General features: G+C 41.0%; 1 protein-coding gene across 3 annotated transcripts in view; it reads right to left on the bottom strand.

Annotated features, from left to right (window-relative positions):
• The window catches only part of SLC44A3 (solute carrier family 44 member 3), a 42,180-nt gene extending 23,406 nt beyond the window's left edge, over positions 1-18,774 (bottom strand). The window contains exons 1-9 of one of the 3 annotated variants that reach the window (XM_069789301.1): positions 18,344-18,774; positions 17,012-17,119; positions 14,522-14,664; positions 13,810-13,946; positions 12,355-12,448; positions 10,682-10,851; positions 10,038-10,127; positions 9,233-9,357; positions 7,468-7,654 (exon numbers count right to left, since the gene is read on the bottom strand). In XM_069789301.1, the coding sequence (XP_069645402.1) occupies positions 7,468-7,654; positions 9,233-9,357; positions 10,038-10,127; positions 10,682-10,851; positions 12,355-12,448; positions 13,810-13,946; positions 14,522-14,664 (946 nt within the window). In that variant the 5' untranslated portion in view covers positions 17,012-17,119; positions 18,344-18,774. Of the gene's footprint in view, positions 1-7,467; positions 7,655-9,232; positions 9,358-10,037; positions 10,128-10,681; positions 10,852-12,354; positions 12,449-13,809; positions 13,947-14,521; positions 14,665-17,011; positions 17,120-17,442; positions 18,062-18,343 lie in introns of those variants that run through there. The other 2 variants (XM_069789302.1, XM_069789299.1) reach the window with 2 other exon arrangements.
• Positions 18,775-23,838: the final 5,064 nt, after the last annotated feature.

Raw genomic sequence — 23,838 nt, 5'->3', positions numbered from 1 at the left:
AAAAAAAAACCCAACCAAAAACGCAGACATCTATATGGTAGTATATGCTCCAATGTTACTACTATATTCAAGAACATTGACAAATTTGCTCATTCAAGCTAAAAAAAATTGCCTCCGCTTCTCTTAATAACAAGGAATTTATTCCATATGCAATAGAGGGCTTTTCACAAAAGGTGGGCATAACTCAGATAACTTACGAATCAGACCTTTCTCTATGCAATCCTATTTATGCCACTTGACTCCTAAGTCTAGTCAGGGGATAATGGCATCGGGACATTTGTTCCTAGTGAAAGGTCTCTAGGTCCATCACCTGCTATATTTTCAGTTTACCAAGCCTTAAGTCTATTAACCTTAAACAGGTTCACAGTATAAAATGATCTCTGGACATGAGTATTTTCTTATTCTAACTCCATGAAAGAAATAACAAAGTGAGATGTAGAATTATCTATTACTGCTAGAACAGCATTATAACTTAACCTTTAATACTTCATGTATTCATTCAGTGGACTTGGCAGTGTTCGGTTTATGGTTGGACTCAATGATCTTAAAGGTCTTTTCCAACCTAAATGATTCTATGATTCTATGTTCTGCCACAGGACAGCCCACCACTTTGAAGTTCAAAACTACCACAGATACAAAGCTATCTATGAAATGGTTCACTTATTTCTGTCTTATTTTTCTATAGCCACAGAGTTCATACTCAAGAATAGCTAAGAGTAGAAACAATAAAGGTTTGTTTTCAGGAATACCATCAGGTTTAGACAAGCTTTATAAGTCCTTAGAACCAAGGTCTATTTGTCTGTAAATTATGAAAAGTATTTACCTCCCCCATAGTAGCATTACAAAATTATTTTCAAGTGCTTTGAAAGGATCAAAAAAATGCTACAAGGGTGCATAAATGCACACATATGTTCTAGATATTTTATTTTCTGCAGAGTTATCATTTTTAGCTAAACAGGCAAGCTCTTTGCAGTGCTATACTGTTGCTCATTCACAGAAATATTGTTGCTTCCGTTATATTCAAATGTATTTTAAGCCTGTGAAATGCAAGATACTTGGTGGTATGAAAAAGCTACCACTAAGATCTCTTCTCACAAACTCTCAGCCATTCATCCCCATCCTGTGCCTTCCTGGTTTTAAGTTTGGATGCAAACACTGTTTGTTTGGGGTTTTTTAAGGGGAAATTTTGAGGACAGATAGGTACATTAAAATAAGCTATATGCTATGCCATTCAAGGATTTTTCACTGCCCTTACTTCTTCCAGAGGCTCTATATTGCTGTTTTCCCGCAGCACACACTACCCAAATATGCTCATTTACCATAGCCTAACAGCCCTTACTAAGGGAACTTATGCAAATGACAGGTCAGTGAGATACAAGAAGGTCTCCTACCTCCCCATTTTTATGCAAAGACATTATGCCACTTGGTAGGAGAATTAAGCACATTTTCCATCATACAATCCACCTGAACATCTCTTTTCCAAAAAAAGCACATTTCAGGCTTTGCTTCTGTATTTTTGTCATGAAGACTGACAAATGTATGTATGGTAAACTAATTCTGTTTGCTTTCTACCAGCCTACTGAAATAATCACCTGCAATAACCACAGTAATAGCTTTGTCTTTTCTGGCCAACCTTACACATGTGCATGTGCACAGCACTGTGCTCTGCTGCACAGAATTCAGGCACATCCACCTGTGAGTTCACCACTGATCACTTTGCTGTCTAGGTATGGTAAACTGTTTTTGTTACTTCACAGAAATCTGTTTACCAGTGTAAACATCTGTGTCTGACTGGGCCTACTGTGCACACATAATTTTGTCAACAGAATTACACGCAATGCTGTTTTTCATATATCAGTCTTAGTAGCACAGATAAACTTCAAAGCTATCCTGGATACCCTGTTGAGAAAAGTATATGCCATTTCCCTCATCACTCCACTGTGATCTATCTGTTCACAGAAGCTAAACTTTCTCAACAAAGGCTTGAAATATGGTTTAATTTGTCAACAGAATATTTTTCTCCAACTACATAATCATGAATTTTGCTGGTATACTATACACTCTCAGTGATAACATTAAGAAGTCAGTGAAGAACCGAAGTCCCTACAGCTGAATCATGAAATCTGAAAACCTCTGATCAGTACAAATGTTGATCTGCTGCAAATGCTTCAAAAAAAGTGTTGTTAACAATGCAAACAGGCTCAAGTGTTTGCAGCAGAATTCAGAAGTGTTTCTCCACCTGACTCTGCAGCCCTGTGCTGTGCCATTGTGTCAGTCAGCACAGCAATCCAACGATACAGAAGTCAGTGCGCACATGCAGTATCACTAGCTACATTTTGGTACTTTCAGACTCATGAGAGTTGCTGCTACTCAGCAACTGCTGCTGCAAGGTTCTGCTGATGCCTGGAGCAGTAGGCTGTTGTAAGGGATGAAAATTCCTGAGAAGTCTAGTCCAGCAATTTCCTTATCAGAAACAAAGAACCACTGACCAGAAAATACCGAGAGCCTGTTTATCAGTTCCTGCTAACGTGAAAATATGATGTGTCCTTCCCATTGCTAAGTGAGGAAAGGTTCTGGCATCATACACTGAACCTTCATGTTTCCTGCAACAGAATTTACTGTGCTATTTTATTTAGGCCTTTCCAGGTAGTGGTATTTACAGCTAAGCTAGATGACTAGTTGGAATGTCAAGGACCCTGCAGGAAATAGATTTTTGTTGCTGGTTTTGCTACTGCACAGCTTTATGTGGCAGTTTTATTGCTCACTTGCCTGTAGGATGCACCTTCATTACAGGAAAATCTCACACCGCCTTCTCATCCTACAATACATGCATAGTATTTATGCCATGTGGACTTCACAGCTCCCGCATGCTGGCAAGTTGAAAGACATGCTTTGCTGTGCCATATGGCCACTTCAGCTCTGCAGCGAAATGCCACACAAATTCTCAAACAATAAGACTCAATAACCCTAAGACATATCAGCTTTTCCAAAGCACAGCTGAATTCCATTCCTAGCCAGCTAATGGTTCTAACTGGTGCCACTGTTTGTGCTGTCTCAAGTCTTGTGGAGTCTTGGCATTTCTCCTAGTTTTCTACGTCTGGAATTCAGTCTCTGCTGCTCTTACAGATTCTGAATTACCAAGGTACTTAAGCAGGTGCCTACCTTAGAATGCCTAAGTAGTCCCACTGATTTTAATAGGATTATCCACGTGCTTCAAGTTAGTCATGTGCATAAGTACCTTTCCAAGTGCGGGCTATAGTCTTCTATAGCTTCCAAGAAGTTAAGTCTTTTCTCAGAGTAACACTAACTTTTGGAGGGGATGTAAATAAGGTGCCTGTGTGGTCACATAATGATCAGGTGCACCACAGCTGAAGTGAGGATCAAGTGGTCCAGAGCTGTAAGATGCAGAGATGCTATCAATAGTATATAACTAGTGAAGATTCAAGGAAAATGTTAAGAACAGGTGCAGCACAGCAGCAAGCCAATTTCACTTGCCGATCTCTCTATTAGACAAAAGACTAGTGTCTCTGTAATCATTTCATTTTCTCAGCTTTCTTGGTATATTTGCATTTAAAATATAGTCTGCATATCCCCAGAAAATATATTTGTGAGAATAAAAAGTCAAAGTGTCAAAACCAAGAAAACTGCCACCTGTATTTTACAAACTGAATCCTGGAGAGGCAACTGTTTGTCAACGGAGAAAATAAATTGCTCAAAGAGAGCGTATCTTGGGAGATCTTCAGAGAAGTACTCTCAGCTGTTGCAAAAAGGCCCCAAAACTCAAAATCAAAAGAAATGTCTTCCATTTACAGGGTGATTGTAGAAAACTAGTAGAAAATACAAAGCTGTTCTGCCAGTGCATTATTAACCATACAGTACTATATGTATTTATTTTTACAGAATGTGTAGGTACTAGTTATCCTAGAAGAGCAAAACAACCCCCAATGAGCTACCTTACTGTGAGCTGCTTTAACAGGCAGCATTTCACAGGACTCATATTTGGGTTGAAAATTTGAAATACAATCTAAAGGAATATTCTGAATACCAAATCTAGTCTACTGTTCGTTTGTCCAAGTTTTGAACTACAAAACAAATCTGAGGTAGAGTTTGGACTGGAAATCCAAACAACTATCATAGCTCTTGCTGACACTGACCTCCTCTGTCACCTCAACAAATCTCCTCAACTTGAGAGCTGGATAAAACAATCCTTCACAACCTCCTCAGAGCATTAAAAGGCTAAAATTGCCTTTGTTGTCTTCGAACTCCTCTCAGGAGAAGTTACTCTGTAATCAGAGCAGCTGTAAACAACTGAACCGATTCATAAGAAACTTTCTCACACTACTTGATCGGCACCTAGCGGGCACTGATGCTGCTGCAGGTCATTTACATGTTATTTACATAAACACCTCAGCCCCTGGACTTTGCTAAGAACTCAGTTTACACCTGTTGGGCAACAACAGCCACCATTTAACACAGACAGCATAATAAAAAGAATAGTTACAAATACAAAGGATAAAATTAATAGAATCGAGTTTTAACCAGAAACAATCAAATACGTAGAGTGGCATTTTTCTATCTGCATTCGTGCACAGGCTGTAACTTGGAATTGGTTTGGATTATTTATCAAATGCACATTCTCTTTTAAATATTAACATGCTAACTGTTGACAGAAAAATCTTACAAGGATTGACATCTACACTAAAAATATCCTGGCAGAAGATCTCAGTCAAAACATATGTTTTACTAGATTACTCATATGAGCAACATATTGACAGTTAAGTGCCTGGAAATGACCTTCCCTTCTTATGTTGAATCTGCAGAAAGTCAATTCTTTCAAAACTGAGAGTGTCCTAGAAACTTTAACATCACTCTACTGTGCGGCAAGATTATGCTACCTTGTGTACTGTACTGTTTGTATCACTTGCTAGAAACATCAGGATTCCAACTATGCTAGGGAGAAGACAAAAAATAAAATACCTTTGAGTCGGGAGACGCGTGCTGCACTATGAATGTAACAGCAGGTCATAAACTGTTTGAATCCTACTCTCCAAGCAAGCCCAGGAAAAGAAAAAAAAGTTGAATGGAAATGTCTAGCAGGAAATAGAGAATATAACTTATGAAGGAAAATGGCACAACACGGAAAAAGCATAAAAAGCCTCTCAAAGGCAGTTTTCATTGGGTTTTATTTCCCTGTGAATACATTTCGAATTTGCTTTCGGATGTAATGTGCAAGTCACTACTTTCCCGCAAAGTCTGTAAAAGCATCCAGGAAATACCTGACTAGTTCCCCACCCTGTACTTACCATCAAGCTGTGTCTGTCATATGAGCTAAAATATTTCTACCCTTCTAATGATTGCTGTGTTTCCAAAAAGCTCTTGAATACAACAGACTCACCTGGCATTTTCTAAATTTAGATTTAACAAGGGCAGGCTTCACATCCTTATGTGTGCACATTAAGAGTACCAGTGAATTTTCCTGTGGGTGATGGGTCAGCTCAGCTTAACATCAAGGATGTAGTATCTCCTCTGATAGTTATTGTTAATTATATATTTAGGAAATCTGTGTGTTATACTTAATTTTACTTACCTGCTACTAGATTTACTGTAGTTAATGTTTTATCTCATATTGCATCTGATCCAAGCAGGTGCATGAAATGAACAGTTGGTTGATAGCTCAGGAGATGCTCCTTTCTATAAAGGACAGGTCTGAACCAGTAATAAGCTACCCCACAAGGGCAGTTTGAAAACTACTGCTGCCTGGCTGATACATGCATAAATGGGATTACGATTTTGCAGAAAAGCTAACAACCAGACAAAGCTGTGTCTAGCATGTAATGCTGTCTCTGAAAAGGGAAAATCCAACCCAGAGGAGTGTGGAGAAGGAACACACATGACACCTAAAGCAAAGTGAATCTGCTTGACTATTTAGTCAGCCAGGAACAACTCCAAATGGGACAGCGGGTTGGACATTCGGCCTTGCTAGGTCTGACCCTTTTGCAGGAGAAGCAAGTTATCAGCCAGAACAAGTCAGACAAGTTCTAACAGATGTGAGCTAGTGGGGGAAAGGCAGCAGAAACAGAGAGACCCTTGCAAACCTGCATGACTCTCCAATGAAAGCTAGAGGGAAACAGCAATGGGTGAGTGATTTGCAATGCCAGCATGGACTCAGACAGACAGATTCTCATGTTCAAGCGAAGTGGGTCTTGTACAGAGCCAGAATTAACAGGGTCAGGCTGAGATGGAAGCAGCTGTGATGGAAGAGGAGTGAGGTACCTGACCCATGGAGGTGGGGAATGCTGCCAGTTTTGCCAAATGGGCTCAGCTACAGAAAGGTTGGAGGCTTTTCTGGCCTAGCAGGGATCTGTAAGTCTGTACAGAGGAGTTACTGCAGCCACTGTCTCAAGGGGTGGTGGAAACACAAGATAAAATGGTAACACATAAGCATTTGAAGAGTTAGGCTGCATTTGTTTTTCCACACAGAAAGCACTGCCAAGTTTCAGAAAAGAGAAAACCTGTACGTAAATATGGCAATGACAAACAACTGCCTCTACCCGCATCAATTCTGCATCAGCTCCAACCCAAAGGATAACAGCTGACTCCTAGCAGTGGCCCTAGAAATTTAAAATTTAAAAAAACCCAAAACAAACTAAAAAAACCAACCACCCCCAAATCATAATACTTCCTATGTACAAAGGCTGATGTCCGCATGAGGAGTTATCCCCAGAGCTACACAGAGTTTAGCTTCCCTTCTTTGGGTGATGTTGCAGAGAAGACCTACCTCCCCTTTCCTTGGATGGCATGATGCTGGGCCAAGGGACAGTACCCAAATTACCCCCATTCAATCAGTGACAGATCTTACAGTGGTACGTCCCTCAGTAATGCCACTTCCATACTCAAAATCTGTTCTCGCAGATCTTTCTTGGTGATCAACTATTTCTACAGAGCACCTCTCCTACAACTGCAAGAACCATTGGATTAATCCAAATACTGTTGTACCAGTCTAAATAATGATAGCAGTTGTCACTGAACTACTGCTCAGAAACAATGTTCTGCATCCACGACAATTGGACATTGTTTGTCATCAGAGGAGATGAACATTCTCATTTCATAACTGCACTAAAAGCTGTCTCTTCCCTCCTGTTACTTTCTTCACTTAAATGCATCAAACATATACTGTATCTACCACAATCGAATCACAAATTAAATAATTGAGAAAGAACAAAACTGAAGTCCACATATAGGAGCAAAAGTCTCTCTCCTGTAGTGCTATGACTCACAGAACTATTTCAATGTTGAAGACTCCAACAAGTGGGGGAAAAAAATAAACAAAAAAAATGAAAGAGTAACACAGCTGTGTAACAATGCTAGCCCACATTTTGTACACTAACACCAGGAGGACCCTTATTTAAGAATTGAACTTAGGAAACAGATAGCATTCATCCAAAAACATGGAAAGCATATACTTACCTGCAGTTCCTAAGCTAAGCAGTACAGCAACCCAAAATACCCAGAACACAATGAGAATCAGAAAGGTCCAGAGCGGTTGGAAGAGGAGCAAAGGAATTCTGCCAATGATTTTACCAACAATTCGAAAGAGCTGTACAGTGAACTGAAGCCTCTTTCTTAGTACAAGTATAAGGGAAAGGAGAACAACCTGTTACAGGAAATAAAAAGACAAATTGTTGGGGTTTTGTCCTTAAGTTATCAGAGTTGTCAAATGTGGAATCAGGGGGTACAGATTCCACAGAGACATGACAGGAAGGCATTCTACACAAATTTATTGTGCACTGGAAAAGCTTTCTGAGACACTGCTTATATTCTCAAAGAGCCTGTAGATTAAAATCTGGTTTTCTGAAATCTTTACTACTGTTTTTTTAAAACAAAATAGGATACATAAAACTGTAATTCACCTAATGGAAACAGTCTGGTTTGCTTTACAGCAAACACAAATGCACGTTACACACTATACATTGCTTTCACATAACCTGTATGTCACGAACATTCAAACTTTCTTCCTATTCAGGTCAGCTCGCTACATTCACTAGGAGGACCAGTCCTTTTCTGCAGAAAGGACAGTAGCACAACCAAACTAATTTGGAAGCTGTGTATGTATGGAAGCAAAGCGGACATAAAATTAAACCTCATTTAAATTTTTTTTTTCTAAAAGTAAAAACAACAACAACAAAACCCTGAGTCAAAAACCTCACAATGTCCCCGGTTCTTTGTATATGACAAGGAACTGAACAGCAACTAAAAGAGAGGTTGGAGTCTATAAAATAATAAATGCAGCCAGTGGCAGTTGCTTCACTAGTTTTCTTGCCTGCTCTAGAAAACAGCCACCAGGTCTGAAGAGAAGCATAATCTGCAGCAGTGGATGTTCCCACAGTTCTGCAAAAGACAGTCACTTGTACTGGAACTCATATGCATACAAAGGAAACTTTTCTTACCCCGTCAGCATCAACAGAAGTAAAAAGGTCATAACTTACAGAGGACATGAAAAAAATCTGATCTGTGACACATTTATATTTGTCACTGTAAACTGTCAGACTGTTTATATCTGGTGAACTCCAGCTTATGGATCCTACTCTGCTTTAAGAAAACAGAAGAACAATCATTTTGACAAATCTCTTATGAAGTACAAATTGTCCATACACTCACATTGAGCAATGACTCCTTTAACATTGCAACAGCAGAGTGAAAAAAAATCACATTAAAAGTTGCGAGCCACACTCAGATTTTCTATTGGAAAACAAGGTCAGCGAGAGAAAAGCAGAATTTAACCCCACAACTTGAAGGCCTAGACACTGCTGCCTGTGCTTCACTATCCCTTTCATTGTCTAAAAGAACTTCCACCCCTTTCTTCTACTGGTAGGGTAGGCTGAATCCACAGATCTCATGTTCATATCAAGCCAGTGCCCCTCTGTTCACTTGACATGATTCTCCAGTTAGCTGATGCAGAGAAGAATGGGGATGGAACACAATTCTTGCATTTCTACACCACCAACGCTAACACCGTTTGTACAGGTTGGAAGTGTGGCAGAGCCTTGTGCTGACAAACAAATTTCACAATGAAGATATAAAACTATTTAAACGACTGTAAGCAGATCTTATAATTGATTCTCATTTGCAAATTTGAAAGGAACGAGGAATTACACTTACTGTGGCAGAACCACTGTAGTTCAAGTTTTCAAGTTACAGCCTCTGCCATTGCTTAGGGTAAAATGCTACTTACGGTAACTATTGTTGAGAAGATAGCATATCCAAGTAGAAACTTTACATTTTCCTTTTCTGTTTCCAATTCAGTGCTGGGATCGTTCCTGTAGTCATAATAGAGCCACCAGAGAACACCTGAGACAACTGAGCAACCAAGAGCAGCGTGAATGCGGGGGCCGCGCTCCCCAGGCTGCGGCACACAGCCGTGGCAGGCTGCTGCCTGCCTGCCTGGCCTCCCTCCTGGATCTCCTGCCCTTCCACCTAACCCAAGCTCAGCTCAGGAATACTGTCGCATAGCAGCGAGGCACAGTACCAGCGACCACAGAGAAAACTCCCATAATGGTCTGTTCGTCTGAGGTAAAACCGCAGCAGAACGTTTGGTTTTCTTGCAGTTATTCTAAAGCTCAGGCATGTAATCTCACTGAGGAGATACAAAGCTAACTTTCATGGAATGGCAAGCTTTAGCTGGACACATTCCTATAGTTCTCCCTTTCTAAAGCAGGCCATGTAAAACTTCACTGAACTTTCTTTGAAACAGTAGCATTTTCATAACTGCGTTCATCTGCCAAAAGAAATGCTGTTTCCAGGCATCTATAAAAAAAATAAAAATCATCATCGTCCCAACGCTCAGCAGCTGGAACAGCACAGCCAGACCTTGGCACCAAAAGGCAAGCAGGGCTCCACTTGGAAATGGCTGTGGTAAGCTTAAGGTTACTGAGGATGGCCATGGGGAAAAAGGATAGCTGTTTGTTCAGCTGCCTCTCCTTCAGTTCAGTGAGATGATCCATTTAACTAAGCATATGCTAAAAGGTAAATATACTTACATAACAACCCAAATACAACCAGTGCAATCAAAGTATGGACCAGAAGTGTCCGAATGAATCTGAAGGCTAAAACCAGTATAAAAGAGAAGGCTGAAAAATACACAAAGTAAGTTTATTATGACTGTTACAACCCATTTAACTTAACTCTTCTTTACTTTGAATATAAATTCAAGGTTTTTACAGAATTTGGGCTTTTATTTTTAAACAGTGGTCTCAAAAGCAACAGCGTTTAGTAAAGCTGGCAACCTTTTTAAAATTTAAAACACACAGTTACCTGTAACTTACTAATAATGAACTCGTAACTGAAATATTTCACCCTGGGAATTATTAGCTTTTGAATAATATTTTGTATAAAATTTAAGTTTAAATGTTCATGCTGATGCCATTATTTTTTTTCCCATTAATGATATCTTAGAGTCCCCTGAAATGAGGTATATCATCATATCAAGGAACACAGAATCTGGAATTTCATAGAGCTGTATTAAATGCCTCCTTATAAAACACAATCACTCTTTCTTAAAAACAACTCTGCCCAGAAATATGAAAAAGATCACTTTTTAATTAAAAAGGTAAAGTTAATAGAAACATTTGAAACCTCACATTTTAATTGAATATCATTATTCACTTTTTATTTATAACCTTACCTAGTGCAAGGACACTCAGTCCTATCACAGCATCTCTTCCTGCCAATATTGCACTCAGAATTCGGTGAAAAACATCCATTTCATTAACCATACTTATTAAGACAGATGCATATTTGGAATAGCATTCAGGATTTTGTGGAACACATCGATTAAATAATGGAAAAGATTTACTGGAAGGTTAAAAACAAAGACGGTAAAGAAATATTAATTACTGGACAAACAGTTTCAAATCACAGAGATCCATTCCACCATTCTCTTTCAATCCCTCTGCAGTACCCTACCAGCATCCTCAACACAGTTTTGCAGCCACAGCCGGCCAATCTGATCTGTAACCTGGCAGGCATCCTCCCTTCCCCGGGAGGAGACCTTGCACATGGAGTCTGACACAACAGGGCACTGGGCATGGGAGTGGTCTATTACAAATGGTAGTTTTACGTTTCATCTGCAAAATAAAACTCCTAGCAGCATCGTGCCTGTATCGCTGTACCAGAACATCCATTCAAGATCAACCTGGGGGAAAAAAATGAACTACTATCTCAATCACCATCAGCATGTAGCTCCTATGCCCACTATAGTCTGGCTTCACCTGCTTTGCTCCCATGTGTTTATGTAAAACCTAAACTCACATTAACATAGCTGTAAGCTATGTTGTTGTAGATAATTCCAGACCACAAACACTTTGCATTGTTTTTATGCTATTCAAGCATTCTAAAAGCCACATCAAAACAATGTCTGTAAGGTACAATTAACACCACCAAATATTTACATACGAAATTATTTGGCACTCCCAGCCAAGCTTCTTGAATATATTTATTGTCCCACTTTGGCAATACTGTCAAAGACATATTCATACCTAAAAAGGAGAGGTTTGTTCACCAACAGTTAAAAACTTCCCTGACTAGCTTTGCTTCTGCTATGAAGTATTACTGTGCAAGCTGAATAACTTTGCTGAGTTCCTTGCCAAGCAGAAAAAAGCCTAAAAAGTCAAAGTAGTAAGTAAAACATGCCATATTTCTAAATCAATTTACATGCCTGCCTTTGATCCACCGTATGTAGTGTTTTGATGTGTCTCCTGCTCTCTTCCATTTGCTTTTTTCCTCTATTTTCTCTTGTTCAGAGCAGATGACTTAGCTCTGTAAGTATGGAGATTCCAATTCTTTGCTGTATTTTCATGACACAGTGGAATTTAAAATCATGGGTTTAAGGATTTTGACTCACAAATGCCAAATGTTAAAGACAGTGCCACCCCCGGACCTGTGCTTCAAGCCAGCTGGCTATGAAACAATTCTGATGGAAATTTCTGGGTTCAGGATAATAAGCAAGGCCCAAGACCACACCTCCTCTTCCTTGGCATTGAGGGAGAGCGCAAAAGTCTGTGCAGGAGAGAAGTCACTCCTCTTATGGAGTGCTTTTCTCCTGATTTGGAGAGGAAAAAATCGCTAAAGGGTAGAGGAATGGAGGGAATGCAGTCCTTGTTCTTCCTGTGGGACAGGACACTGGCATGTTCACAGGCACACACGAGAACTCATAAGGATACACGTACAAAAATAAACAAACAAAGCAAAACCATTCTGACTGTAAAGCATCAAGTCAAATACAAAATGTAAGGAAGTAACAATCCTTAAGAAGCTGTTTGGACTCAAGGGTGTTGTAAAGTACCCAGTAGTTCTTACCTTGGTGGAACTGGCAGCGTGGGACACAGCTCAGCTGCCTTTGGATTTAGCGTGTAACTGGAAATGTTCAGGTTGTAAATGCAAAGACAAGAACCTAAGAAGAAAAAAAGAAAACGGTAACTTGATATTAGTTAGTATCAGTTAAGTTTTGTTTGCACTTCTGCTTTGATCCCTTAGCAGGCCATATTCATCCCTGATCTTCCAGTGGGAATGTAAATAACAAATTAGTTAATTGGGTAAACCTAAAGCAACCTCTGTGGAATCTTCTGATCTTTTGACTTCTACACTTAACTATAATTACCATTTACTGATCTTCCTGGAGGGCAGGCACACTATTTGTTCCACAGTGCAAAACTTCAGCTCTAAACTTACTCATTAAGACAGCAGGAAAAACCTGAAATGACAGAAGCTACAACAGAACTAGGCCCCTCATGATTTAGAACAGAATATATATCTATCCAGAAACTTAATATTTTCTGGGCTCTAGGCTAAATATTACCAGGTACTCTGCTAATAATACTCTGCTCCATTATATAATGCTTCTGGGAAAGAAAGGCTGGATACATTCAAGCCATTCGAAATGCAATACTGCCCTCTCCCTCGAGATAAACATGCAAGCAGTTTTAGCATGTAGATGGAATTTCATGCAATTATATTCAGTTACACTGAAAATACTTGTATAATATCACAGGTGTTTACAGCTTTCTGTACATACTAAATGATGGCAAACTACCCCAAAATGAAATTAAAACAAATGTTGTCAATTTAAATAGCAATTCTTGCCAAACGAAACAAAAAAGAATGGAAATCTGACCTCCAATGAAAACAGCCACTAGTATTCATATAGTCTGCAGTTGACACATACTCTGTGGAATGAGTGTTAGGCTACAGGTTATTTTATTTACACGTTGGACATGGATGAACTGGAGCTGCCTCTTTTGCACAATAGCTACTTCTGACATCATATTCATCTTCATCAGCAGAATAAATAAAAAATTTCTAGGTGGAATTGCAAACTTCGGGATCTGATATCTAAAGGGATAAAACCACCTGTGTATCTCCAGGATTAATAATTCCACCATAGTTTTAATTAAATCTAAAAGAACCAATTGGACAAGTTTCTCAAATAGCATATGAGCTCTGTTCACCTACTGGCACCCCCACCAAACTATGCTAGTTCATTCGCAGCAGCCAGTTTTCTGCTGCATAATCTCAGCATTGTGCAGGAATTAATCAACAACTTTTGAATTGGCATAAGAGAGCTGTAACATTTCTAGAAACTATGGCTTTGAAATAAAGCAGAAACAAGACATTTTCTTTTCTGTTGCCATGGACTGCTCAGGAAATTAATGGTAAGAAATGACTCCCTAGCGTAGCAAACGTAAGAATAACAAAGTGAAAGCTGCTCAACTGTTCTACAGATACGCTAAGATACTCATATTCCCTGTTGCACACCATTATTCCTTGCAAAACTCTGGAGGTCTTCCAAAGAGTTGAGTTGCTCTTGTGGACAACTAGACACGCACAAGGAAAGTGAACTGATTTTGAGGCTTTGCATTTCCAGGCTGCATGAATTCAGAAAGAACACATACCTAGAAAGAAAAAAAGATCCTCTTTTCAAAAAACAAGCTTTCTGGTTTTTATTGGTTTAAATTCTGAGCCTTCTTTCCATCTTTTTAAAGCGCTACAGAGCAAATGAAACTTTTGTCCACATATAATGGAAAAAAATGGAGTTTGAAGTCAGAACTTAAGAAGCAATTTGAGAATATGCTACATTTTTATGCTTCATTTTATGTTCTTAAATGGGATCAGAAGCTGCCAAGGTGGGTGCCATTCTACAAGGACTAGTTCAGGGGAGTCGATAGATTGACTGGGAACTTCAACATGCAACTTCCACAAGGACTTGCCAAATAGAATGACTGCTGGCTTGGCTGAAGTCCTATTTAAGGTCCTGTTTAAGAAGAAGCCAGCATAAAGCATAACAACATAGCACATTTTCAAATTCTATCTTAACTTTTTAGTTTCATGCACCATTCTCACACTTTGTTTTGCCTTTCAGTATAAGCATGTGTATATACACATATGTATATGATTGACAACTAGAAGATGTACACCTTATTAAGTTCTCAAACATTTGATTTATTTAGACATTATCTGATGTACTTACTTTTTATTAGTCATGTCCTGTCCAGAAAGGGGTGCCCCTTTTACAGGAGTGTTCTTCCTACCACATATGTTCCCGAAGCTGTCATATCCAAGCACAAGCCTTTCTGCGGCACCAGCCATCACAGCATAGCCAGTTATAAACATCTGTTAAAATATTTTTTAATGTGAAATCATGCTACAAGCGCTTTTCCTTCCCATTCAATAAATACTCCTTTTAACCCATGCATTTTTGTCTTGTGGATGCAAGTTAAATCTAAAATTCACCCCTCTGCACAAGGCCGGAGCAAGTCATATGGACAAGTTCAGCACTATTGCCTCCTTAGAGCTTTCCTTCATCTATTGTTGAAAGTATATAAACTAAGCAGAGTATCACAGGAGAAGAAAGATGGGGGTCCTGATTAAAATAATAGGAAAGCAGTAGTAAGGTGCTAAACACTGCCTCTACCAAAGTTCATGTGTGTCACTACGCAAGGTCATCCAAATCGTAATTTTTCACACGTGCTCACTGCTGCTCCTTTTTCCAGGTGCCCTTCAAAACACACCTGGGCAATATTATCTCCAGAAATGTTGAGCCCTTGCAGCTGCTCGTGAATTTAATCAGAGGTGTATTCTAAACACATAAAGTGTAATTAAAATGCAGGTTACCTGAAATTTCAGGAAGATGCAATCTTTAACACATGTGAAAAACCTGGAGAGCGCCACACTGTGGACTTAGGTGACACTGCCCGGATCTTTTAGATGCTCTGCTGTTGGATCAAAGCCCTGGTAGATCAGCTCCCTGTAAACCCCAGGGGCAGCTGAGCACCTCCGTTGGCCAACTAGCAGCAACCCTCAGTCAATGTAAGACACCTTGCCTAGGAATGCAGCTTAAATCCTGCTTATGTACCCCATGAGGGCCAAAATGCCCCTTGAAAAGAACCTTTCCAAGTGCTAAGAAGTAGTAGTCTTTCTTACGGGAAGCTGGTGAAGTCCTAAGCACTACTTTACCCAAAGGTTTATTTACAGTACTCCAGTTACTGAAGAACTCAGCGATACAATCATCTTCTCAGTCCCATGGGGTGTAAACCGCATTTCACACACATCAAGGACAATAACACTAAGTTCCATGCTACGCGCCAACTGCTGCCAGCAGCAAGACTTCTCAGTCCCACGTTAACCACTACTACTTTGCATGGATATTGTTGAATATCAGCTATGCCGGAGACAGACTACACATATCAGATCCAGCACAACTGCTTGCTTTCTTAAGGTTTAGAGCCTTTGTTATTCTACTTTTAATACCTGTCACTAAAGATGGGACCTGGGTAAAAACTGAGCCTCATAAACAAACGTGTATGTGCTTCCTTAGTCTCCAGTGTAGTCACATTTTTGCTTATATGTCTGAAGACTAACTAGTTAAATATCTTTTTTTTCAGTTATGACTGTGTGTTAATGCCACCTCAATATGGAGATTTTTGTAGAGACTCCACAATTAAAGCTGACATACTACTTGTGGAGGTGATATTTGTTACAATAACAAAATATTTTCAGATCCAGTTTATTTACATAGCAAGTATTTGTTAATAATTAAATTGTTCTCAGAAGAAAAAGGAGAAGTCAGCTGGCATTGTAACCTGAAACATGCTTTCAGAAAAATTTTGGCATTCCTTCCAAAGATGGACGTATGGCAAATACTGTGTACATGTGATTTTTTTTTTTTTTGAAGTGCAGAATGCTGAATACAAGCCATAACTATTGTTAAGTAATAGATTGCTGTATGACTGCTGGCAGGGTGTGTCTATACATGCCAGTGATATGCATTTCCACAGAGTTATTAATGTGGTTTCAATTTTTTTCTACTATGTGGAAAAAAAATCAGTGTCATCAAAAATTTTTTAATCTCTTAAGATCAAACAAAAGAAAACCAATACATATATGCAATAAGCTATTTCACAGAAACTGAGCAATAAAAACAATGAGAGAAAACAAACAAAAATCCTAAGTTCTCACCATTTGATGGGTTTAATTTTCAGCATTCCCTCCACTGATCAAAGCACTAGGCAGAAGGCAGCATGTAAAAAAACCTGTCCTGTTTGCAAAGTTTGGCTTCCTCTTATGCAGTATTCAAAATGTGTAAGTATTCTTCTGCATTAGCTTCCATTAAAAGAGTTATTTGGAATTGGAAACTGATTAATGGTATATTCACTAGAATCCTGAGTAGCCTCAGACATAGATCATGAAAAAACATTCATACTTAAGAAAGACAAAGCCTGTTCCCAAAGTCTCACATGCTGTTCTAAGCACAGGACAGATAGTGACTTGATATAACATCAGACAGACGTGTTGCAAGGTGACAAGACTACAGTGAATGATGTAAGTAGAAATAAGAGCCCAGTCAGATCCTGGAGTAATTTACAAAAAAAGTGAACTCTAAATAACCCAGCCCTATGTATACATGGCATCTAAAGCATATAGGCAGAACTTTTCTTCCAGAAAAAAAAAGCATGCTTACCAAACCAGCCCAGAAAAGAAAGAAGAGGAGCAACCAGAGAGTGTCTGTGCACTTTCTGTAGATGACTGGTCTCCATTCCCTGAGTTCAGAAACACTATCTCCAGAATCCTAAAACGAAAAAAAGGCAGACAAGAAAAAAAAAAAAACCCACAAAAAACAAACAAACAAAACCCACCCCCAAACTCCCCGAGAAATTAAACCAATCAAGCTTCCAACGGCTGAGTGTTCTGAAAGAGGACAACAACCTTGCACTTAAAAAGCCAGACCCCCGGTAGCTCCCTGCCCGCAACAGCTGCGCAGCTCGCCCGTAGCGAGGTGCGCTGCCAGCCCGCCCCCGCCCGCAGCCCCGCACCGCGCGGCGCCGGCCTGGCCCCCGCCAACTTTCTGTCCGCGCCCCCCCGCCCCGGGCACCGCTCCGGCCCGGCGCTCACCTGCTGCCGGCCCCCGCGCCGCTCCATGCTCCCGCTCGCCGGGCCGGGCCGGGCCTCGCCGCCGGGCTGCGGCGGGGGCGGCAGGCGGGCCTGGGGCGCAGCCGGCTCGGCGGCCCTGGCGGGGCGGCGCTCGCTAGGGCACGGCGGCGCTCGCTAGGACACGGCAGCGGCGCCCGCCGTGCGCGCCGCGGGGCCGGGGCCGGGGGCAGCGCGGCGGGTGGGCGGGCGGGGGCTGGCTCCTCCGGCCGCTGCGGCCGGGCACCGCCAGCCCCGTCCCGACGGCTCCTCCCGGAGCCGCGCGGCGGGCGGGCCGCGGTCCCGCCGGGCAGCTGCCTTCGCGGGGGGAAGCGGCATTTCTCGGCCCGCAGCCGAAGCGCCGGCGGGCCGGGGGACGGCAGGCGCTCCGCGGCGGCGCGGGCGGAGCTCGCCTGCCCTACGCTCGCACAATTGATCAGTCTCCCCGGAGGGCCGGGTGGGCTGCTTCGGCTGGGGCCGGCAGCGCTCGGGGACAGCTGTCTCCCGCAGTGCGGCGACGGGCCGGGCCCCCGGGCGGCTGGCGGCCGCCCCCGCTCCCGGGGGACGGGGCACGGCGCGGGGCAGCGCCCGGGGAGGGGGCCGGGGGAAGCCTGCAGTTCGTTCGCAGCGCAAGCTGACAAACGGGCTCTGGCCGGCGGGTTGGGGGGGCACTTTTCACCCTTAATTGGCTGATTTACGGTAGATTTGCGATCGCCAGTACAAAACGCCGGTCGTTTCCTCGGGTGAAGCCAGCTGATGCCGATACCCCTTTGGCTATTCTGGCTGCGTTATCCACATACAGCGGGTCACGGAGCGTTTTCAGCGTGTTGGTTGGTTTGATGTTTGTACGCTTCCATTACACTGCCGCGGGTTAGACCACAATTACCTCTCTTCGATGCCCGTAGGAATTTTGCGTGAATCAGATCGGTGCTTGCAACTTGAATGACCAATGAATGCAGAAATTAGTAGCCACCTTTCATAACCTGTTTTCTCAGTGCTCTCCCTGTTGTCTCTTTATTTATATGTTCACTGAGTTCAGCTCGATAATCTAGAGAAAGTTAATGTTACAAATTGAAAAGATATTGAAAGCACGGTTTAGTTCCCTTCTTGACAGTCAGTCTTTAGGAAGTAACACAACATCTGCAACTGCAATAAAATCGGGTTAAATTGAAGCTATTTTGGAAAGCTGTTTAAGAATTTGTCCATCTTGTACAGGAGACAGAGCATTAGGCTGGTTTTGCTTAGAAGAAAGAACTTATTCCAGTTCTCAAGTGAAAATGCAGAATGAAACTTTGGTGACAAATTAGCATAGATGGAAGTAAATTGGTAATATTAGAAACTGGGATTGAAAAAAGAAGAATGAATCTCTGCCCCAGAGCATTTCAGAATCCTTCTAAGCTAACTGGAAATAAATACATTTTTCAAAAAAACTTAACATGCAATGTTTCTGAATTGACTTTTTAACTGATTTAACAGAGCTTGGTACAATTCTGATTTAGATTTACACCCACCTCCACACACACCCCACCACCCCCTGAGGTGGTTCTGAGAAAACTTCACAGGAAAGTTTTCTAAAAGCTCTCTATGTCTTACGAAGGATTTATTAACTCATTTATTTCCCAGCCAACTCACAGTTCTTGTCTTTATCAGCACTGTATCTTTTAATGCTCATTATTAATCAATTTGTAGAGAGTTTTCATAATTTGTGTGAAAATTAGAATAAAATTCTAAAATGTAATACATGTTGCCAAAGTAATTTTGTCCCTGTTGAACCTACATAGAGAATATAACTTTTCCTTCACTTTGCACTATTGCACTTTAAAAATATGTGAAAAAAGTCATTTTCCCTTGAAATACAAATGTGAAATTTCATGTGAAACAATTTTTTTCATAAGAGAAGTTTAGTATTTCAATTCTATCAAGAAAAATAACCAAAATTATTAATAAAACTTTTAACCTAGACACCAAGAGTAACCTCATTATCTGATTAAGAAAAATCATTCTAAAAGAACAATGCCAATGTTGAAGGCTGATATTAGAATTTGATCGCTTGCTGTCATCACATGCTAATATTAGCTTTCACTGTTGATCTGGCCCTTTTTGAATTATTCTCTTTAAGCTTTGTGTTATATTCTTATTGTGAATAAAGGAAAAGAGCAAGTGGAACAAATATTTTCAATAAAATCCAGATTCCAAGCAACTGAAGTTCATGGAAAATCACTGGAATCAGCAGTAAGGCCTACTTTTACCAAGCAATATCAATCGTAATTCTTGTATTCCTTCAGTTTGGCTAGGAAAAGTTATCTCATGCTTGATAGCAAATAACCCAGGATTAGAATAGGATATCTTTTAATCGTAAATTAAATATTTTAATTGTAGTACTTCCTTCTCTGAATTTCAGACAAACACCATCAAATAAAACATTTATTCTATTTAGTAACGAATGAGTAATTTTATCGCGTGTCACTAGGTGGTGCTCTGCTCCATCTTTAGAGTTACAACCGAGCATTTCGGATTGGTGAGGCGAGGTTTGCGCCACGATTAGCCACTATTCACAAATGAGAATTTTCATGTTACAGTTGAAGAGAACACCAGGAAGCAAGGCTCAGGTAGGATAAGGGATTTAAACAATCACATCCAAAAGGTAATTCCGAAAACTTTTGCTTTTTATTTGTCCAATCCTGCGAGTGCCCAAATTGCCAAGATTGGTTTTAAGCTTTCTGTCCTACCAGTTTCACAGGAAGGAGCTTGGTTCTGCAGCTGAGTAGTTGAAGCACTCAGTGGGGAGTAGGGAGTTTTAGAACTGACATTTTGTAGGGTTGATCCAGTTTAACCTGAAATAGAAATGAGATTTTTAGAGTTCTGCAAAAAGAGTATTGGATTACAGAATTGTTCCTTCTGTGAGAGCACTAATGACTTGACCAGAGAGGTGGACGCTGGCTTGTGCTTGCTCTCTCTGGCAAGAAGCCCAGGTTGGAGCCTTTGGTCTCAATCCCCTGGTCCACATGGACCAGATGCTGACTTCATAACATGCCTCATCTAGGTCTTGTATCCAACTGCAGCCACTTTCCTGGGAGATTAGTATGATGAGGGTCCACCTTCACTTATGAGTCTTTACTGCTCTCTCAAGTATGTAATGTTTCTTGTAAAGGCAAAAAAAAAAATATTTAAAATCCTGGAGCACCCAGGAACTCAGAGTGATTTAATTGTGAATTAAGACAGTAACCATTCAACCTGCTTCGTGTGTTGTGGTGGAACATGATGGAGACATGATGGAACATGAACTTTTTCATTTTCAGGCCTACTTGTAGTTTTTAAGGTTTTTTTACATTACCCACCTTCAGACATGTTTATCAGCATCAGCAACAGAAATACTGCAGCAGTGAAAAATCATGGGCATCTTCCGATTCTTTGTTTTTCACAAAGTCACCCAGAATAGAAAGGAGAAACCCAGACATAAACTCAAGCTTCCTGACTCCAAGCCTCTGCTTTAATCACAAGGTTCTTCTTATTTCTTATGAGTGTGTTGTTTATTCATGGAGAGTGAATCCTGGTGCTGCCTGCACTTAAGGCTTGACTTTCTTGCCAAGAAACTTACCCGGTTAAAACTGGGGCAGGAATGTGGGCTGGGAGAGGAAGGTCTTAAATGAAAGCATGACAACTCCTTGCTAGACTGGTTAAGTGAGATGACTACCCCTATCCATATCCCCTTCTGGGTCAGACATGGAACAGAGACCAATAACATTAATAGCAGGACACAGCACCTGAGAAAGTCAACCTAAAAGCAAACATTTTCTGCCTAATTAGAGAAGGTGTAGCTGAGCATTACTTCCATTACTCTCAAATGATCTTGCTTATGTACAGTAGCTTTGCAAGTATGCGCTATTCTCCACATGTAGCTACTTTACTTGGAATATCCTGAATTGAAACACCCAGAGACTGCACGTAATGCCACCTACTATGTTCAAGCTGCTAGTAAGGTTTTCTGACAATTTCCACTCTAAGACCTGGTGTTTATGACCTTGCCTCACTTGAACCATTCAGTCTGAAATTTCTTATGGCAGGTGCTGAAGATTTTTGGACAACTTCAGCACAAATTATTCAGTCATTTCTAAGAATGAAATTAAAGGAGACATTATGGTATCCCCTTTTTGGGTAGTAGTAAAGAAATTCTTATACACGATTTGGATCAGAGATTTTTAATGGACAAGGAGAAAGAAGTGCTGTCTGCTTTTTCTAATGTCTGAGAAACTTCCTCCACATTTGCCCAAAACACTTTGATAAATCACAGTGTATGGTCAGTCAGCTTGCTGACCTTCATAGCTAAGGAATCTGAAGACTGTGTCTGCATGGCGTACCTCTGAGCCTGCCTGAGACAGTTTGGACTACCCTGAAATGGGCTGCTGACCTGCCACATGCTTTCACTGTTTTGCCTGTGCCTCAGTGATTGTCCTGACGGTGGCCAGGCACAATGGACAAAGAAGCATCCTGAGATGAATGTAAAGAAAAACAAAAGGAGAAATGGCTATTGCTGTTACACAGCTTCTTGGAGTTGATGATAAGGAATACCTTGGTTAATAAGGGAAGCAGGGCCTAGGAGCTCTCTGAGAAGGATTAGGGGATTCATAAAGGTCAGTATCAGGAAGGATCATTAAAGCATTTAACTTAATGCTGTACACAGTGGGCCATTATGCCTCTGTTGAGCCACAGTGATTGTGAATGACCGAAAGCCAGGACTGGCTCAGCAAAGACACTAGAAACAGAAGTCTTAAAGGACAATGGAAGACTATGTATGACAGTAGGGGAATGGCAGTCGGAGGGAGGACTGGCTGGTGAGGGACAACATGCAGGATAGGAGGGAAGGGTAGGACTGGATGTGAGCGAGGCTGAGAGCCAGGAGGAGATGGCTGGAAAAGGCAGGTGAAGACTGAACAAAGAAGGTACTTGGCAGCTAAGGGAGGTTAGGATTGGTGTAGGGAGGTGTACAACTGGCCAGGGAAGAAGAGGGTAGATCAGAGGAGCATGAAAGCTATGTGGGGATTAAACAAGGAACGGTGCAAGTCCTGAAGGTACATAAAAGATTAAGACTGTGGGGCATGAGCAAAGGAATCCAGGTCTGCTACCACTCCCTTTCACAGCTGAAGTATCACCTCTCCTCTGCTGTCAGCAAATATCCACAGTGCTGACTTGAAAGTGCCCTGTCACACTCTGGCCTGACTAACAACTCAAATCACCCTACCAGGTTTCTGATCAACCTGCTAGTATTGTCAGTTACTCCACTGGGTCAGCTGGCAGGGGTCTGTCCTATGTATCTAGGGAATCCAACCCTTTTGATGACTTGAGTTAGTGTCTTCATGATGCCCCATGTTAGCTTTTCTGTTTGCTCATCTAGAAAATCCCACCTGATAATATGTTTATAGGTGGAAAGTTAACTACTCTGTTATGCGTATAATCATAAAAATCCTCAAAAGATAAAATAAACAATTTTTTTCTAGTAATTTGATGATTTTTGAGACGCTCCACTTCTCAGTCTTAAAAGTCACTTGAATTTAACACGTCAGTAACCAATTAATAAGCCACTTATTTCCAGTTTCCATTAAACGTCAATCCTACCTTCTTCTGGGTATCTCCAATGCATTGAGGAGCTCTATTTTTATTTCAGAATATTGATCTAGAAGAACAGAGTGTGCACATCTTAGAGCCCAGGCATATAGCTTTATCTTACTACTGCTAATGACCACCCTTCTTGTGAGTTACTAACCATATGACTCATTCAAGGAAGGAGTATAATGCCACAAAGTTAATTTGTTCCACTTTTCACATGAGCAAGCAGAGATCTGCACAAACAGCCCTTTCATCCCTGTCAATATGCAAGGTAGAGTATGGTCTGACCCTAGGAAAGTGTTTTGAGTGTGTTTGCTGAGCTGAATCTGATAATAAACTTTAGAGCTGACTCATTTCAAGGTTTTAGAACAGAGCAAGAGGATCAGTGTTTCAGGATTACATGGTACTTTATATACCAACCCGGACAAGAAACAGCACTGGAGCTGTACCTTTGTGGGGTATCAGAATTACAATATACTTACTCAATGTTCTGACTGGTAAATGGCATGGGTAGCATCAAGATGAAAGAGCTTTCATTGGAACTAATTCTGTTGTTCAGGACTGTTAATGTCCCTCTCCAGTCGAAAGAGTAGACATGCCAGTACATCTGAGTGCATCAATACAGAGAACAGAGAAGTAATTGTATTGCTCTTCCCAACACCCCAAAACAAGCCAGGGAAGGGAATTGCTTGAGTTTCAGAGAAACTGAAAAGTGAAAGATGTGGATTTTTAAGGTTGGAGAGGAGTGGCTTGTTCTGTAAATTATGTAAATGGAAG

The sequence above is a fragment of the Haliaeetus albicilla genome, chromosome 8 (genome assembly GCF_947461875.1).
Source record: "Haliaeetus albicilla chromosome 8, bHalAlb1.1, whole genome shotgun sequence".
NCBI classification, from domain to species: Eukaryota; Metazoa; Chordata; class Aves; order Accipitriformes; family Accipitridae; genus Haliaeetus; species Haliaeetus albicilla.
This window is presented reverse-complemented; position numbering and strand designations above follow the sequence as displayed.